Source organism: Nycticebus coucang, chromosome 18 (assembly GCF_027406575.1).
Source record: "Nycticebus coucang isolate mNycCou1 chromosome 18, mNycCou1.pri, whole genome shotgun sequence".
In the NCBI taxonomy this organism is placed as follows: Eukaryota; Metazoa; Chordata; class Mammalia; order Primates; family Lorisidae; genus Nycticebus; species Nycticebus coucang.
In genome coordinates, this window is record NC_069797.1 from 79,733,181 (window position 1) to 79,752,896 (window position 19,716).

Genomic DNA, 19,716 nt, shown 5'->3' on the forward strand with positions numbered 1-19,716 from the left:
CCACCCCGTGACACATACTGGCCTATGTGTGGGCCTGAGGAGTATCACAGCACAGGACATACAAGATGCCTTATGGGGGGTAGTCAGTGAGCCAGGCTCCAGGGCTGCTGCCCACCTGACAAATTGGCAGCTCCCTGGCCTTGCGGGGCATCTCTGACCCCAGTCTCAAGTCTTAGAGGGAGATTGGGTCTCTGCAGAAACACTGGGGACAGACATGTGGGCAGCTGTGCAGGAAACAGGGGAAAGAGGCAGGGGCTCAGCAAGGGCCTGGCATCTTCCAGGCCCTGCAAGGCAGCTCCTGATTCTTAATGCCCTCACGTTCTCAAGGACTGGGACCAGAGGGACCAGCTCTCTTTACCAACCCCCATGCGCCTTCACAGGGAGACAGCTCCAGGCATGGGGAGGCCAGGCAGGACTCAATGGGCTCAGTTTGGAGACCCAGGGAGGTTCCACGTGTCGCCTTCTCCATCCTGGGCATTTGACAGTGAAGAGCAAGAAGAGGCAGGAAGAATCCCTTGCCAGGCCTTTCCCAGAACCCTGTGAGGCAGGTCTGCAGAGTGAAGGCCCCAGGTGGCCTAGGGGAACCTGGCCTCAAAACCCTAGTCAGGAGGCCTAGAGAGAGCCTGGGCTGTGGGGTGGCTCCCGTGGGGTCTGAGCAGGAACACGTCACATGCAGGGTTGGGGGGCCGGCTGTGCAACTGCCCTCCAGCACACCTTGCATGGCTGTAGGCAAACCCACTCTGTTCCTAAGTAGCCCCAGCATCCCCAGCACGGCCCAGGAAGGCTTCTTATACTTGGACTGCTACAAAGAGCAGATCCTCACCCTGCTGGGCAGGCAGTGGGACCTGCTGATGCCCTGTCCCCAGACCTTGGATGGGTTACCAAGGCTGGGACAAGGCTATAAGCCAGACCAAGGGACAGATGCCTTCTTCCCAGACACTTTGCTGCTGAGATGGGCCATGCCCGGGAGAAGGGACCTTTCCTGGGACAGAGGCTGCTGGAAGCTACACACAGCCCCCTGCAGCAGCGAGGAGCGGCTATCCAGCAGCATCGCACTGTCAGCAGCCAGAGCCCAGTGAATGTTGGGGCCCATTTCCTAAAGGCAGTGAGGCTAAGTAAGGAGGCAGTGCCTACCCGTCCCTACCACAGGTCGCCTGGACACAGCCTCTTCCACCTGTTTCCTAGCTCATAGACACTGACAGGCTAAGAAAAGACAGACAGGAACCCCTATCCTCAAAAAAGCTTTTCACATCGTTAATCGCAACACACTGAAAACTCCCAAGCCGATGAAATAAAGACCACAGGGAAGGAGGAAGAAGAAAGGTAGAAGTCGTCATGAATTTATTATTTACACCATTGTTAAAGTACACAAATACAGTGGTGATACAAACGCACAGCTCAGAAACCGGTTACCACTACACAGGTTGACAGACTTAGAACTATGTTTCCTGCAAGTGACGATGCAGATTAAATACTGGGCGACTGCCACAGCCACACCCCCTTGAGCACTTGAAGCTGTGTGCACGTCAACATCAACGAAATTCAGCAACTCAGGCCCAAACCTGGGTGAGGATGTCAGAGGCTGCCCCGCACAAGCTTCCTGGCACCACATCGGGACCACGGGTATTATAAAGAAAGCTCGCACCACATGGGCTGTCACTGCTAACATTTCATTGAGTGGGAGAATCTGACCACGTGGCAACAAAGAAAACCTCAAACTCGCCCCTGACCCCACCCCCCGAGCCGCCTTCTCCACTCCCAGACATGCAGCCCCACATTCCAAAATGCTTACAAAGTGACCAGCTCAGGATTTGGGAGGCAGCACCCAGGCCAGTACTCATGAGCTGGGGCCGCCGAGGGAAGGAGGGGAATCCAAGGTGGATACCATCACCAGCCTCCATCCAGAACACCCTGCATGGCGCCAGGAAAAAAGGCAGAAATACCAAATAGACACTGCACCTTGCCCAGGGACAGGTGGGCTCATGTCCCCTGGCTGTCACACCACCAGGAAGCGTATCTGCCAGCTGCAAAATTAAAGGCAAGAAAGCACATACAAAGCCACCTGCCCTGTAGGGCAGCACCAGCCAGGAAGGCCGCGCTCCTGAGTCACTTGTGATAGGCTCACATCCATCAGACCAGGGCCCAGCGTGTGGTGGTGCCACCCTCTTTGGCCAGGCGGCAAGTCACCTACTTCTTGGCACTTCAGGGTGGATCCTTCGGCTTGTGGCTTTTCCAGGCAAAGCCCTTGGCCTCTACTGAGGGCAGCCTCCCTCCCTGGCTTTGAGCACATAGGTGTCAACGCAGACTTGCAGCCGATGCATAATATTTACAGTCTTATTTAGAAAATTTCCCAAATTTAAAGGCAGTGAGGCAACAAACACCATCAAAATAACCACACATGACCCCAGCATCTCTTGATTCACAATCCTCTCCCAAAGAACCAGAAATGCATACCCAACTTTTCATTGTGGAACTCGCCACTGTCCACTGGTCTCACAGCCTCTGCTTCCAAGCTCTTCAGAGCTTTCCTCTCCTCTCCTCCCTGGGAGGTGGTGTGGCGAGCCTGCTGCCTTGCCCTGGAGTGCTTCCCACCTGCTCTGAGGGCGGCAAGAAAGGAAGGCCAGCGAGGCCCATGACACGCCCACACCCAACACAACTCTGATGAGAAGTTTCCTTCCAAAGTAGACAACACAATACAACAGACGAGACAAACACAACACACACCCTGGAGACCCATGTGCACCCTCTCGCTGCCTGAGTCCACTTTACACAGAAACTCCAAGCCAGTGTCTTTGTTTCAGGATTCTTTAAAGTCAACATCTTTTTTTTATGACCGCAAAAACAGACAAGAAACAATAAAAAGACAGATTTCTTTACACAGATTTAAGCCAATAATTTTTAGCAAAATGATACAAAACTGTCTTAACCAAGTAGAAGATTGGTAGTTACAGTGGAATCGTCAGGGAGCACAGGTTTACCACCACTGCAGGGGAGTCTGAGTCTCTCTGCAAACGTCTCTCACTCTCTGCTTTTCTTCCCAGCCCCGTTACAACTGAGTTCCCGTGGGGGGCCTTGGTGGCCCCGGTGATGGCAGCTCTTGGAGTCTGTCCGTTTAGTTTGTGTTTTGTTTCCCCCATGAGCATCGCTGGGTGAGTGGCCTGCAGAGCTCCCGGTTAACGCTTCGGTTCTAGACCGGGGGGGCGCGTCACTAGTAAAGCCATTGGTAACAGAGTAGATCAGCCATGCATTGTCTGCCCTTCACAGCAAGAAGGAGAGTTCTCATCGGTGCACGACAGACTGAAGACCACTGGAAGCCACCCGACCGGGAATCTGTCGGAGCCAAAGCACAGAAGAAGGTCAGCATGAGGCCAGAGGATTGGGGCCAGCCGAGCACTCGGGCACAAATACCACAGTGATAGAGCCTGGCAGGAGGGGATAACCACTGCCGCCGTGCCCCAGTCTAGGAGCCTGCATCCCCGGCCACAAGAAGGACTCTGTGGCCAGGCTAAGTTGTCAGACTGAATGATGGGAAGGGAGGAAGAGGCATGCAGGCAAGATGACCCCAAAGCCACCTTGGCAGCCACTGGTGAGGATCCAAAGGAGACAGACCCTTGCTCACAGCCTCCCTTCCTAGAAAAGTAACAGGGTATTTTGAAAAGTGTCCCTTTGGGGGACGATGTGAAAAGCAGTTCCTGTCAACGTGTTTCTGAGTGTGCACAGCGTCAGAGCCGCAGCAGGGCTCCCAGACCCAACAGAAACTCAAGCCCCTGCTGGAAGGAGCTGCCCAGGGCCGCGTCAGACGAGAAGGGAGCACAGCATGGATGCCCAGCCATGCGCCAACGTGGGGAGTGGTGACTGGAGCAGCTGGAGTGGCTACTACAGACAACAGCTGCGTGGACAAGATGGCTGGGCAGAGACCAGGTTTGAAAAGAAACACAAAATGAGGACAGAGATAGGAAGAGAAATGACTAAAAAAGCCAGGATGGGCAGAGACCACCAGAAGTCTGAATGCAGCAAGAGCTCAGAGCACCCCACACCAAGCGAGGCCACTCAGCTGAGCACGACACACACTCCTCCCAGGCACGACTGTCCCCAGACAAGGCGGCTCAAATGCTCTGGGCCAACCTGGAGCCAGGCCTGAGGGCAGCACAGTGGCTCCTGCTTTGCACATGGGCACCCGTGACAGAAGGGGCACGCCAGCATCAGGAATGCAGTCTTAGGAGGCTAAAGGCCAAGGGCACAGTAGGACAGTTACTCTGCTTGAAGACACACTGCGCAGCTTCCCCCTCATTAGGGCAGCTGAAGGCAGCAGTGCTGGACCCTCACAAGGAAAAGAACAAAGCAGAAAAAGCCTTACTCTGCCTCTGGCACCTGGCATGCAGCCCAGCCCCACCTGCGAGCACCTGCAGGTGGAAGGGGGGTGGTGCTCCCAGCCCACCCGGCGCCTGCCACCTGCCACCTGCCAAGCCCATCACAAGCACACTCACCCAGTGCTGCCTTCCGATGGGAGACGAGCAGCTACTTGCCGTGGTGTTCGAAAGGAATGCTATTCTGAGGTGGGGAAAAGACAGCTGTTGGTAAGCGTCCCACCAGCCAGCCAGCACTCGAGGCCCTGGCCCCCTGACTGCCTGGTCTCCTATGTCCAGACAGGCTTCCACGTCTCAGCCAGATCAACCTGGGGACCCAGGGAACAGGCACAGCCTTAGGGGCCTCTCACCACTGGGCCGCAAGTAGGAGCAGCGGGTGCTCCTCTTCTAGACCAAGTGAGGATGTCAGGGCACAGGACAGACCCTCCTAGCTCTTGTCATGCCCTGAGAACCTGATGCCTAGCAGGCAGTAGGGATGTCAAGGGCCCTACAACTGGGTCCGTTAGGCAGGTGGTGGGGATGGCAACACCCCAGGACACATGGACAGGACACACTTTCTCACTACTATGAGGACTGGTAAGCAGATCTTATTTTGGGGGCAAGGTATGGACTAAAGAGAGGCCTCTAAAGGAACAACTAATCTTTCTGTGGACAATTCTGGACTGATAAGGCCTTTCTTCTCACAAAGTGAAAAAAAAAAAAATACAAAGTATATCCATGGCCTAGTGCCCTGTAGGCGCACGCAAACTATCAAGGAGGCTCGGCCTGACACAGACTGTCCTCAAGAAGCGGGGGGAGGGGCCGACACAGGGCGCAGGGTCTGGGAGCGACGAGGCCCTGGGGCAGAGAGAAGCTGCCCTGGTGACCCGCATGCTGGGCATCATCACATGCCGGCTGCTGGTCAGGGCCTGGGAGCAACAGGAAGCCTTTCTGCTGAGATCTCCACCAGGAACACCGACTCCTGAGAGACACAAAACTGGAGAAATGGCAGCCCATGAAGAAGATGAGCAGGGATGTGCATGCCTAGGGCCTGCCTCTCCCTGAGAAGCAAGCACACTGATGCTCTACTGGGACCCCTCTCTTTGTGAGGCATGTGAACAGGAGCTGCAGAACTGTGTGAGCCACAGAACTCCACTCGCCCCACCAACTTCCAGACCTGGGGCAGACGCTCAATGCAGGTTTCAAGAGACTTATTTATCCCCCTAGATGCAGAACCAGGGGCTGCAGTCACAGAGCCACTGAGCACATTGGCGCAGACGGAGCCTGGAGGGCAGGGGACGCACTATGAGCAGAAGCCTCTGAGAGACAGGAGGGAATTCTGAGGACAACCTACAGGTCTGTGCCCTCAGCACAGATGTTTCAAGAAACCCCCTGGTGACCAGGAACAAAAGCTAAGAAAAACTCTCTGGAGACTCATTCCTGCAGTTAAAGCCCATCTTACATTTTGTTCACATGGAAAACAAATAGCCCAAGAGTGCAGAGGCATGTTAAGCGCAAGCCACAAGCTCATTGCAGAAGGAAGCGCACTTTTCCCCACTACCCTGGAGCTGTGTGCTGTCTCTCAGCACCCTTGGAGGCTAGCAGACTGAGATAGCCATGCCCTGGGCACTGGCCAGGGTCACACAGCCAGGAAGGAGCTGCTAGCTGGGCTGCAACTGCCCAGCACCCTTGGGAACTCCTGACTCTTTCATTTTCCTGTGATACCAAACCACCAGATGTCTTAAAAAAAAGAAACAAGAAAAGCTAGGCCTCCCCTTCCCTGGTCTTTGCCTGCCTTACTGCTGTTGTGAGGATGTCCAAGGCCAGCCAGAGCACATCACACACAACCACACTTGCTCCTGCCTTGTGGGCTGGGGACTACAGAGGGCCCATGTGAGAGGACGGACAGGCTCAGGACGCCCCCCAAATCTGCTCTCAGCTGCTGAGGCAGAACACCAGGGTTCATGTGAAGTAGCCTACTCGGCCCTGTGCTACAGGGCTGTGGGGCCAGAGGCTGCAAGGCTGTGTGCATGTGGGGGTCCCAATCTCATGATGCTGGCCAGAACTCTTGAGCCCCACAATTCAAATAATCAGTCATTCAAATGCTCTGCATCTTTGGTCTCTCTAGGAGAAACTTATCACACAGAAAGTCCACTTCCAGTAAAATGATTATTAGAAATACTCAGTGAATCAGGGCGGCGCCTATGGCTCAGTGAGTAGGGCGCCAGCCCCATATGACGAGGGTGGCGGGTTCAAACCCAGCCCTGGCCAAACTGCAACAACAACAACAAAAAAAAATAGCCGGGCGTTGTGGCGGGCGCCTGTAGTCCCAGCTGCTTGGGAGGCTGAGGCAAGAGAATCGCCTAAGCCCAAGAGTTAGAGGTTGCTGTGAGCCGTGTGACGCCACGGCACTCTACCCGAGGGCGGTACAGTGAGACTCTGTCTCTATAAAAAAAAAAAAAAAAAAAAAGAAAAGAAAAGAAGTATTCAGTGAAAAGATCCATTTTCTGGTAAGATGACCTGTGGCCAACAGCATCCATGCTACTCAGGGCCCAGCCCCACCTGGTCAACTGGACAGGACAAGCCTCCAGTGCGTCTGTGGAATGCGCTCCTGCTCAGCTGGGATGACACCATGGTCAGCCAGGAGCCTCCCCTGACACTACCCCCCCCTTCACCCCCTCCCCCCTGCTAGACACCCTGAAAATGATTTCAAGAGAAAGAATCAGTTTATATATAAAAAGTTATTCAAGTCTACTGAAAGAAGCATGTCAGTGAACACAAAAAAACAACAATAACAAAAGCAAGAGCAAGAGGGGAAAATGCTGGTGGAAAAAGACGGGCATAAGGACACACTCCCGTGACCAGGCCTGCGCCACTCTGCCTTTTGCTACACAGCAGGCCTGTTTCTCTGAGCACACTTTTCTCCTAAGAGAAGAAAAATTGAGAAGGACAAGAAGCCTCACCCCATGCCAAGCAACAGGGGCTGCTCACCACTGGAAGGTCCCCACCCCTAGCCAGCAGGTGTGGGCAACTCCCACATGGAGACTCTTCCTAGGCTCTTTGCTAGGGTGAGCCCCCAGGCGGCAAGCCTAAGGAAAGTTCTCAGAGGCAGGGTGGGCCCACAACACCCATCCCTAAGAGGTGTGAGCATGCATGCAATGTTCAGTCTGTGTGGGGAAGGCGGCTAGTGGGGCACTCAAGCAGCAGCAGGCAACAGGCCTCCCTTGGCTCACAGCCCTGCCTGTCACCTACCACCCTGCAGCTGGGGAACAAGCCCTTCAGCAGCGCATTTGCCTGAGGCTCAACCAAGATGCCAGCCCAGCAACTAGGAACCCAACTTCCCCACAGGTTAAAAACAAAAATGGGGAACATAAAATAAGGAAGGAAACAAGGCAAGCAAGCCTTCAAGAAACTCATCTTACTCTCAATTTGGAGCTCATGAGACAGGGTAAGCCAGAGGCTCGGTGCTGACACACACCCCCATGCCTGGGCCTGGCCTGGCCTGAGTGGGCTCCGTGCGCGTACCTGTGAGGTGGACATGCGAGAGGTATCTTGTCGGCCCGTGAGATCAGATGAGGAGATGTTGACGGGGGCCCCACGGTGCAGCCGCATACTCACTTTCCGCTCCCTTTCCATGCCAGAGACGGGCCTAGGAGAGGTGTTAGCTGAGGAGAGGGAGAGAAGCCAAAGTGAGCAATCCTGACCCAGCACTCTGGCTCTTGCACAAGGGGCCTCTCCTTGGGAAGCTGTGGCCAGCAACGACCCTCAGTGGCTCGAATGTCTCAATAAACTGCAAGGGCAGCAGGGAGAATGGGCACAGCCACCCCCAACTCAGAGCAGCCCAGCAGGCATGCAGCCCAGCCCCACATGTCTGTCTGCCACCCAGGAACACCTGCAGCCGGGGGGGAGGGGTACTCCAAGGCTCCCACAAGAATTTGTGTGGAGAAAGAAGAAAATTTTATGTATATAATGACTGCAAACAGCAGCAGCAGCTTTCAGAAACTCAACCCTTCAGAAGACCAAGTCTTCTAACCACGTCTAAAGGTGTCAGTGCAGGTTAGCTACTCTCAGGGGCACACAGAGGCTCACCCCCACGTGGCCGGGACTCTCTCCAGGCCATAGAGTCCCCACCCAATGACTCCCTGGAAATACAGGCAGGACAGTGCTGCTGATGGCCCACTGGGTGCACTCACCCGTGTGTGAGGTAGGGGTGAGAGGTGTGGGGGGAGCCACTTCCTGGGTGCCCCGCAGACGGCCGGAGGCCGTGGAAGGGAGGCCACGGGTGGCTGGGTTCCGGGAGTGTCTCAGCCGCTCCTCTCGATCCCGCCGTTCTCGCTCAGTATCATCCGCAGCCCGGCTGGCGCCCTAAAAAGGAAGAATGAAGTGGGACCAGTTAGGCACTGTGCTAGGGAAGAGCTACATCCCCTAATAACCTGAGAAAACACTGAGGGGCCTACGGGACAAGACTGCCCTGAGAAGCCATCCACAATAGCACAGTGAGCCAGAAAAGATATTTCTCCCCACAGAGACAGGGGCACAATCCACAGGTGCTAAGCCCCCTCTGTCCTTCCTCAACAAGCCAGAGAAAATCCCCTTCCACGCTGAAGTGCCAGCAACTCAGAACTTCCTTGAACTTCAAAATGAAAAGCAAGTGGGTGGCTGCTCCTCTGTGCAAATCTACATAGCACACAAGGGACAGAGGTCCAAAATGCCCACAGCTGGGGGAAGAAGACGAAGTGGGGCAGGGACCCACAGCATCTGGTTCACCGGAGTCCTTCCCCAGCAACAATGCCACACTGCCATGACACCAGCAAGAAAGGTACCCATAGGCAGGGTGACAAGGCCAGCACTCAGGTCCCTGCAGGACACTGTAAGCACACGAGCACCATGCCTTCAAGCAGTTAAACTGAGATGCCAGCCACTGAGGACCACATTCTAATTAGCAACACCGTAGGGCAGGAGCCTACGTGCTGTGGGCCAGACCCAGGTGCCACCTGCCCTGCAGTGTGTGCTGCACACAGCCACAACAGCTCGTTTAATGTCACATGCAGCCAGCAAAGCTGAAATTATTTACTATCTGGCCCTTTACAGAGAAAAGTCAGACCAGTGCTCAAGGGACAGAGGATGAGCACAGCACTGCCCAAGGGTGGCTCTGGGTTGGTGTCCGGCCCTAGAGGGACTGAGCTCCTACTGGCAGAGTGCACCCAGGCCCAGTTGATGGGTGCCCCACCCTGCATGGCCCCACACAGCCATCTGACAAGGCTATGCCTCCTTTGCTCCCTGAACAGGCAGTTCTGACCTTCCATCAGATTTTGTCATCTGGAAAGATTTCAACTTCTGCTTCGAACTGACAACATAATAAATTTTTAATCAAAGAGAACACAAAGTTCAACAAAACTTCAATTCTGGCAGTGGTATCCAAAAAGTTAGTCAAACTTGCACAACTGACCCAAGGACAGGCTGCCTGTTCAGAGATCCAATGGTCTTTGGGCCACATGCAAGATACTCCTACATGTACACATCCAAAGCACAGACTATGGGTAACCAAGGACATGAGGTGCAAAACCAGCCCACTAGGGTGGGCCAGGCTGAGAGTGTACTGTACCCACCAGCCCCTCCTGGGAAGTAAGGACACCTGTACCCCCCACCCCAGGCTCAGGTATTCGAGAGGCAGGAGCACCAGGGTGGAGGCTTCCAGATGCACAGCAGCCTTGCAGGTGCCTGCCTGCACCGCAGGCGAACAGACTTCAGGTGCTCCAGGGCTGGTGATGATGACCACAACAGAACAACCTTTCAATGAGAGAGGATTCCACCACCCAGTCAGAGCCATCCAGTCTGCTCTTGGCATGGTGCGCAATCCCATAAGCCCCCAGCTCTCCCTGGCGGGCATCTGGCTTCTCAGTACCCCTTGCCCTCATGCAGACATCTTCTCAAGCCAACCCGAATTACTGGCAGCTCAGGGATCCAACTGGGACAACACAGGACAATGGCACTTACAAACTTCAGCATGTTCCAGTCAAACACATAGTCATAGGAGAAGCCTTGGCGATGGAACAAGTTCCTGAAGAGCTGCCTCAGATATGAGTAGTCAGGTTTATCATCAAAACGCAAGGAGCGGCAGAAATTCAGGTATGTGGCAAATTCAGCTGTAAGACAAGAAGCTAACCAGTAAACGTGACTGTGATCCAGAGCAGTGTCTGCTAACACTGCTGTTTACCTCCTGCTGCTACGCACACTGAAGACGTGAAAACACAAAATTAGAAATATTCCTTAGACTTTTAAGAGCCAAGGCTTTAGGAAAGAGTTTCAAAAATTCAACATTACAGGGCGGCGCCTGTGGCTCAAGGGGTAGGGTGCCGGTCGCATATGCCGGAGGTGGCGGGTTCAAACCCAGCCCCGGCCAAAAAAAAAAAAAAAAAAAACCCAAAAAAAGAAAAAAAAAAAATTCAACATTACAGAGCACAATTTAATTTTACCTAGGGGCAGTCCCACAAAAAGGAAGGAGAACTTACTGAGTTACAGCTCCAGAAGCAAGAGGCGGCAGGCAGGGAAAACTGTGGCGAAGGCCAGGTCTGACCAGCCATCTCCCACCTGCTCAGCCACACAGGGGTGTCCTTGAGACCCAGCCCTGCCTCTGGGAGTTGACCCTGAGCACAAGCCTATCTCACCTGCCCTTTCCAGGGCCTCAGAGAACAGCCAGCAGGAGCTCAGCAGTTACACCAGAAAGAACAAGATGACCACCTATTACCTCCATACACAAAGGCACGCCTTGCTCTTGCCACTCTTTTTTTTTTTTGAGACAGTCTCAAGCTGTCGCCCTGGGTAGAGTGTTGCTGTAGCATCATAGCTCACAGCAACCTTCAACTAGGGCTCAAGCAATCCTCTTGCCTCAGTTTTCCTATTTTTAATAGAGACAGGCTCTGGCTTTTGCTCAAGCTGGTCTCGAACTTGTGAGTTCAAGCAATCCATCTGCCTCGGCCTCCCAGAGTGCTAGAACTATAGGCGTGAGCTGGCCTCTTTGCCACTCTTTTTGTAGAAGGCAAGCATACTTCTGAGGCAAGTCAGACACCTGCACGGACCCCCTTAACCAGCTTTGCTAAAAAGACAAGTGTGAGGAGACTTACAAGGGTAGCCTTTACACAACACTTCAATGGGAGTGGACATTTTCTTCTCACTAATCCTTTCATACTTCTGCCTCTTGGTGGCAGCCTTCAGCCCCTGCCAGGGGAGAGAGCCCAGGTTGAAGTACATCAGCACATAACCCAAAGACTCCAAGTCATCTCTTCGAGATTGCTCTGCAAAGAAAAGGGAGACACATGAAGGACAGCATACATGTGCTTGTGTAAAAGCAACACAGCCAGAAATATGCACGTGGAAACAACTTCAGAGAAAACAGAAAAATCTACTTGGATTTTTTGGCCAAAAGCCACCCTTCAAGTGTTCTTAAGGAAATTCCTAAATTCCCCTGATGGAAGAGCATCAATGCATCAGTGTCACAGAGAATTGCTGAGAGAAGCCCAGCATTTACCTGCCCTCTACGCCTACCAGTCACAGAACCCAGCCTGCCTGCTACAAAGGTCTGATGACAGCTCTACACCTCCCAGCAGGATGGGGAGATCACCAAACACACTCACGAGCCTGAGGTCACCCCAGACATGACCAGAGGCACCCTACGTCAGTGACCCCATACCCAGGGGCTCACCAATGCCGAGGTGGGTGTTGATGGAGGCATACCGCGCCGTCCCTGTGAGGTTTTTATTTTCCCGGTAGGGGATGTGCTGGTGGGTCCTTGCATCCCGGTATTTCTTGGCCAGCCCAAAGTCGATGATGTAGACCAAGTTGCCCTTCTTCCCCAGCCCCATGAGAAAGTTGTCTGGCTTCACGTCTCGGTGGATGAAGTTCTTTGAATGAATGTATTCAATACGACTAATCTATAAGCAGAAATTGACACATGAAGATTATAACCAGGGCAGCATGTCTCAGTAGCTGCACATTCTCAACCCTCTAGCCAAAGAGTAACTAAACAAGGAGAAAGGACAGACACTGAACTGATCAAAGTCAACTTTGGCCTAAAGTTATCTTTGGCTCCCCTCTCCCCGCCATGGACCTGGGCACCATCTCCTCAGCTCCTGCAGAGTGGACAGTAGGCTGAAGGGACGGTCATTACCAAACAGTGTTCTCTACTACCTATCCTGGCACAGGCAACACACAAGAATCTGCTTAGAAACTACTCAGCAGTTCTTAGGAATTAAATATTGTTGCTGAGAGAACCAAGAAGACCACTGGATGGGGAACACACTACTCTGATGCTGAGAGGGTGGGTCTCCAAACCAATCAACTATGTCATTACCCTGAGGCTAAAGCTAAAAGTTAAACAAATTTCCATTTTCTCTCTGCAAAGTAACAGGCATAATAATGAACACAAGACCAACCAAATAATTAATTCTGTAAGACCAAAAGGTGTGTACTAAGTTTCTGAGCTGCTTGAGTACTTCAGAAAACTGGGTCCTGGTCAGGAGCAGTGGCTCACGACTAATTCCAGCACTCTGGGAGGCTGAGGCAGGTGGACTGCCCTGAGCTCACAGGTTTGAGACCAGCCAGAGTAAGAGCAAGACCCCTGTCTCTAAAAATAGCCAGGCATTGTGGCAGGGGCCTGTAGTCCCAGCTACTCGGGAGGCTGGGGCAAGAGAATTGCTTGAGCCCAAGAGTTTGAGTTTACTGTGAGCTGTGATGCCATGGCATTCTACCCAGGGTGACAAAATGAGACTCTTCTCAAAAAAAAAAAAAAAAAGAAAAAAAAAAAGAAAAAAGAAAAAGAAAAGGAAACTGGGTCCTTACCATCTGGTCGGCAAGCAGCAGAACTGTCTTGAGACTGAACTTCCTGGAGCAGAAGTTGAAGAGGTCCTCTAGGCTGGGCCCCAGCAGCTCCATCACCATGACGTTGTAGTCCCCCTCGGCCCCGCACCACCTAATGGTGGGGATGCCCACTAGGAGAAACAGACAGAGTCTCAGTCCCTGGTCTTCCATGTGGTGTCCTCAAGCATGCATATGGCAGGGAGTCAAAGGGCTCAGGCGACCCCAGCAATGCCTGTGCTCAAGACAGGTAGTGGAGATGAAGACACATCCGTTCACAGATAGCACGAAGCCAACTGGAAGGCAAAGGTCAAACAGAAAGGAGGATCTAAGCTAGGGCAGGCAGTGGGAAACGCAGGAAGAAGGCGATGTTTGGGCAGATAAGACCAGCAGAGCCAGTCAGAAACCAGTTCACCAGAGGCTTAGAAGAAAGATCGGGAATGCAAGGCTGAGAAAAAGAAGAGAAAGGCATGGGTTGGATAAGAGAAAAAAAATTCAATTACTCTGATGTTGGTAGAAATACCCGATTGGATGAAAGAAAAGCAAAAGCAATGAAAACTTTTAGGAGATTTACACAGTAACCCAGGCTTAAGTATATAAATCAGTGAAAGTAAGAATAAAGAAGACAGACAAATCCAACAGACAGAGTCACGTGATCCAGAACCCCAAACAAGGGAAAGAATTTAGTTTCAAGAGAGCTCTGAATATACAAATCAACACTAACAAGATAATCCATTTTTGAAAGAATGGTTGAACAACCCAGACACTCCAAAGAGAATGTATGAACAGTCAACAGCCACAAGAGGCTCATGAAGACTTGCAGAAGAATGTGCACAGCAGCCTTACTGCAGAGTCAAAATTCAAATGCTGTAGAAATAGATGAATTCCTCAAAATAACATCCCCAGAATATGCTTTTGGTCCGCTCCCCCTGTATCCACAAGAACACATGGTTAATTCAGTGTGTACTCACAGCCCTGGAACCTAAGTATACATATGGTTCCACATACAGCTTTCTGAATCATCCAGATAAACCTTTTATGTTCTTCTATGGCAAATACATAAAAATACACAGATTCGCAGTTTAGTATTCTATCAAGTTTTGATATCAATAGAGAAATTCCCTTCATTTTAAAAACTGTTTCATTATTTTAAAATACTTAACATTTAACATTTTACCTGGGAACAAATGGCCCTAATCCTGACATTATAAAGCATAAGGTAACTGAGACCTGGAACATTCTAAACAGCAGCACCTACTTCCCCCACCCATGCGCTCCCCCAAAACATGCTTTCTTGCTTGTAGGAAGTGAGCCGCACAGGATGCAACACTCCATGAAGGGAACATGCCACGTTTCCTTTTCCTGTTATAAAAAGTGCTGTTCTGTGAAAATTCCTACATATGAAATTCTTTTTCATATCTTCATCTTTTTTTCTGGTACATAAGTAGAAACAAAGTTGCTGACCCATAAGGTGCAAACTGTTCAACTCTGTAAGGCATACAAGATAACATCAATCCTTTCCCAAACGGGATAAACCTAATTTATACTCTGCCACTGGCAAGAGTGATGCCCTCGTGGTGCAAATTCTCTCAAACACTTAGCACAGCCAGACTCTTAATTGTTATCCACCCAGTGGGTGTAAAAATGGTGTCTCACCCAGGTTTTGGCACACTGGGTAAGTGGATAGCCACTTCAGCAGCGATTCCAGCGAGAAAGCTGGGAAAGCTTCTGCTCAGCAAGTTTACAAGTTCAAAGTGCCTTTTAAGTAGGCTGAAAAGAGATTTAGGGTGTCTACCTGCTGGGGTTTGAGAAATCAGCAGCCTCCAGTCGTATCGGAACTGTGACTAACATCTCATACCCCAGAAGACCACGTGTTGCCCAGACAAAATTCAATAACATATACAAACTGCTTTGTTTTTGGTTGTGTATTTTTTTCTTTTTTTTTTGTTTGGTTGTTTTTTTTTGTTTGTTTATTTTGACGTTGCTGATGTTCTTTTGTTTTTTTAATTTCAATCTTTTCCACACAGATCCCTTTTTCTTTCTCAATTTTCCTAGTTTAATTATAATTTCCCATTGCTGCCTTTTTTAATAACTTCAACTTCATTTTTGCTAGTGTTTTTACCGATATAATTTGGTTTTTCACCCAATTTTATCCCCGTAAAGTTTTCTGTTTGCTTCTTTTGGTTTGATTTATAGCATTTTTGTCTTTCCTCTCTACTTGGTGGAGGTGGGGTACTGTGTCTGATCAGGTTAGCAAAGAGCTGCTGACCTCAAGGGAACCACGCAACTGGGCACCCCCAGAAGGTGGGGTTTTTTAAGGTTGTGTCAAAGTACCCTACTGTACACCTATATTGCCCTGTCTCCCTCTTTCTGTGCCTCTCTTCTTTTTGTCAATATTCCTTATACCCACCCCCTCTCCCTTCTCTATCTTTCTTTTTTTCTTATCACTCGGTCCTCCTTTCTTTCATCCCCTTTTTTTTGCTCTTCAACCTTCTCACCCTTCTGGTCCTGTAACCCTTAGTCCACAGGCACAAGAACTTAAAGAGCAAGAGGAAGTGAAAGGAAAATTAGGGCAAGGAAACAGATAAAAGAAATCACTCATGAGGAAGAATCAGCAGAAAACTCCAGGCAACATGAAGAACCAGTCTAGAACAACCCCACCAAGGGACCATGAGGTAGCTACTGCAGATGATTCCACCAGTATAGAAATGTTAGGAATGACAGAAAGGGAATTTAGAATACACATGTTGAAAACAATGAAAGAAATGATGGAAACAATGAAGGAAATTGCTAATAAAGTGGAAAATAACCAAAAGGAAATCCAAAAACAGAATCAAATCAGAGATGAACGATATGAAGAATATAAAAAGGATATAGCAGACCTGAAGGAACTGAAACAGTCAATTAGGGAACTTAAAGATACAATGGAAAGTATCAGCAACAGGTTAGACCATGCAGAAGAAAGAATTTCAGAGATAGAAGACAAAGTTCTTGAGATAACTCAGACAGTAAAAGAGGCAGAAAAGAAGAGAGAGAAAGCAGAACGTTCACTGTCAGAATTATGGGACTTTATGAAGCGTTCCAACATACGAGTTATAGGAATTCCAGAAGGGGAAGAAGAATGCCCCAGAGGAATGGAAGCCATACTAGAGAATATTATAAAAGAAAATTTCCCAAACATCACCAAAGAGTCTGACACACTGCTTTGAGGGGGATATCGGACCCCGGGTCGCCTCAACTCTAACCGAGCTTCTCCAAGACACATTGTGATGAACCTGTCCAAAGTCAAGACAAAAGAAAAGATTCTGCAAGCTGCCAGGAGTAAGCGCCAGTTGACCTACAGGGGCAAATCCATCAGAGTTACCGCAGACTTCTCTAATGAAACTTTCCAAGCAAGAAGACAATGGTCATCTACCTTTAATCTACTTAAACAGAACAATTTTCAGCCCAGAATTCTGTACCCTGCTAAGCTAAGCTTCAAAATTGACGGAGAAATCAAATCATTTACGGATATACAAACATTGAGGAAATTCGCCACAACAAGACCAGCTCTACAGGAAATACTTCAACCTGTTCTGCACATTGACAACCACAATGGATCAGCAGCAAAGTAAGAACTCAGAAATCAAAGGACAGAACCTAACCTCCACACTGATGCAAAAGAACTAAGCAATGGACTCTCACCAAATAAGACGAATAGAATACTACCACACTTATCAATTATCTCAATAAATGTTAATGGCTTGAATTCCCCACTGAAGAGACATAGATTGGCTGACTGGATTAAAAAACACAAGCCATCCATTTGCTGTCTGCAAGAAACACACCTGGCTTCAAAAGACAAATTAAAGCTCCGAGTCAAAGGTTGGAAGACAATTTTTCAGGCAAATGGAATTCAGAAGAAAAGAGGAGTTGCAATCTTATTTTCAGATACATGTGGATTTAAAGCAACTAAAGTCAAAAAAGACAAAGATGGTCACTTTATATTGGTCAAGGGAAAACTACAACAAGAAGACATTTCAATTCTAAATATTTATGCACCCAATTTAAATGCTCCCAGATTCTTGAAGCAGACCTTACTCAGTCTGAGCAATATGATATCTGATAATACCATCATAACAGGGGACTTTAACACACCTCTTACAGAGCTGGACAGATCCTCTAAACAGAAATTAAACAAAGATGTAAGAGATTTAAATGAGACCCTAGAACAACTATGCTTGATAGACGCATATAGAACACTCCACCCCAAAGATAAAGAATATACATTCTTCTCATCACCCCATGGAACATTCTCCAAAATTGATCATATCCTGGGACACAAAACAAATATCAACAGAATCAAAAGAATTGAAATTTTACCTTGTATCTTTTCAGACCATAAGGCACTAAAGGTGGAACTCAACTCTAACAAAAATGCTCAAGCCCACCCAAAGGCATGGAAATTAAACAATCTTCTGTTGAATAACAGATGGGTGAAGGAAGAAATAAAACAGGAAATCATTAACTTCCTTGAGCATAACAACAATGAAGACACAAGCTACCAAAACCTGTGGGATACTGCAAAAGCAGTTTTGAGAGGAAAATTCATCGCTTTAGATGCCTACATTCAAAAAACAGAAAGAGAGCACATCAACAATCTCACAAGAGATCTTATGGAATTGGAAAAAGAAGAACAATCTAAGCCTAAACTCAGTAGAAGAAAAGAAATATCCAAAATCAAATCAGAGATCAATGAAATTGAAAACAAAAGAATCATTCAGAAAATTAATGAAACAAGGAGTTGGTTTTTTGAAAAAATAAATAAAATAGATAAACCATTGGCCAGACTAACTAGAAATAGAAAAGTAAAATCTCTAATAACCTCAATCAGAAATGATAAAGGGGAAATAACAACTGATCACACAGAGATACAAGAGATCATCTCTGAATACTACCAGAAACTCTATGCCCAGAAATTTGACAATGTGAAGGAAATGGATCAATATTTGGAATCACACCCTCTCCCTAGACTTAGCCAGGATGAAATAGACCTCCTGAACAGACCAATTTCAAGCACTGAGATCAAAGAAACAATAAAAAAGCTTCCAACTAAAAAATGCCCTGGTCCAGATGGCTTCACCCCAGAATTCTATCAAACCTTCAAGGAAGAGCTTATTCCTGTACTGCAGAAATTATTCCAAAAAACTGAGGAAGAAGGAATCTTCCCCAACACATTCTATGAAGCAAACATCACCCTGATACCAAAACCAGGAAAAGACCCAAACAAAAAGGAGAATTTCAGACCAATCTCACTCATGAATATAGACGCAAAAATTCTCAACAAAATCCTAGCCAATAGATTATAGCTTATCATCAAAAAAGTCATTCATCATGATCAAGTAGGCTTCATCCCAGGGATGCAAGGCTGGTTTAACATACGCAAGTCTATAAACGTTATCCACCATATTAACAGAGGCAAAAATAAAGATCACATGATCCTCTCAATAGATGCAGAAAAAGCATTTGATAAAATCCAGCATCCTTTTCTAATTAGAACACTGAAGAGTATAGGCATAGGTGGCACGTTTCTAAAACTGATTGAAGCTATCTATGACAAACCCACAGCCAATATTTTACTGAATGGAGTAAAACTGAAAGCTTTTCCTCTTAGAACTGGAACCAGACAAGGTTGTCCTCTGTCACCTTTACTATTCAACATAGTGCTGGAAGTTCTAGCCAATACAATTAGGCAAGACAAGGAAATAAAGGGAATCCAAATGGGAGCAGAGGAGGTCAAACTCTCCCTCTTTGCTGATGACATGATCTTATACTTAGAGAACCCCAAAGACTCAACCACAAGACTCCTAGAAGTCATCAAAAAATACAGTAATGTTTCAGGATATAAAATCAATGTCCACAAGTCAGTAGCCTTTGTATACACCAATAACAGTCAAGATGAGAAGCTAATTAAGGACACAACTCCCTTCACCATAGTCTCAAAGAAAATGAAACACCTAGGAATATACCTAACGAAGGAGGTGAAGGACCTCTATAAAGAAAACTATGAAATCCTCAGAAAGGAAATAGCAGAGGATATTAACAAATGGAAGAACATACCATGCTCATGGATGGGAAGAATCAACATTGTTAAAATGTCTATACTTCCCAAAGCTATCTACCTATTCAATGCCATTCCTATCAAAGTACCTACATCGTACTTTCAAGATTTGGAAAAAATGATTCTGCATTTTGTATGGAACCGGAAAAAACCCCGTATAGCTAAGGCAGTTCTTAGTAACAAAAATAAAGCTGGGGGCATCAGCATACCAGATTTTAGTCTGTACTACAAAGCCATAGTGCTCAAGACAGCATGGTACTGGCACAAAAACAGAGACATAGACACTTGGAATCGAATTGAAAACCAAGAAATGAAACTAACATCTTACAACCACCTAATCCTTGATAAACCAAACAAGAACTTACCTTGGGGGAAAGACTCCCTATTCAATAAATGGTGTTGGGAGAACTGGATGTC

The 19,716-nt window shown here is 48.6% G+C and overlaps 1 protein-coding gene across 3 annotated transcripts in view; it reads right to left on the reverse strand.

Annotated features, from left to right (window-relative positions):
- Positions 1–19,716, reverse strand: part of CSNK1D (casein kinase 1 delta) — a 38,830-nt gene that overhangs the window by 1,976 nt on the left and 17,138 nt on the right. The window contains exons 3-10 of one of the 3 annotated variants that reach the window (XM_053568271.1): positions 13,185–13,333; positions 12,049–12,277; positions 11,471–11,641; positions 10,344–10,492; positions 8,540–8,711; positions 7,872–8,011; positions 4,488–4,551; positions 3,246–3,330 (exon numbers count right to left, since the gene is read on the reverse strand). In XM_053568271.1, the coding sequence (XP_053424246.1) occupies positions 4,519–4,551; positions 7,872–8,011; positions 8,540–8,711; positions 10,344–10,492; positions 11,471–11,641; positions 12,049–12,277; positions 13,185–13,333 (1,043 nt within the window). In that variant the 3' untranslated portion in view covers positions 3,246–3,330; positions 4,488–4,518. Of the gene's footprint in view, positions 1–2,868; positions 3,331–4,487; positions 4,552–7,871; positions 8,012–8,539; positions 8,712–10,343; positions 10,493–11,470; positions 11,642–12,048; positions 12,278–13,184; positions 13,334–19,716 lie in introns of those variants that run through there. The other 2 variants (XM_053568270.1, XM_053568269.1) reach the window with 2 other exon arrangements.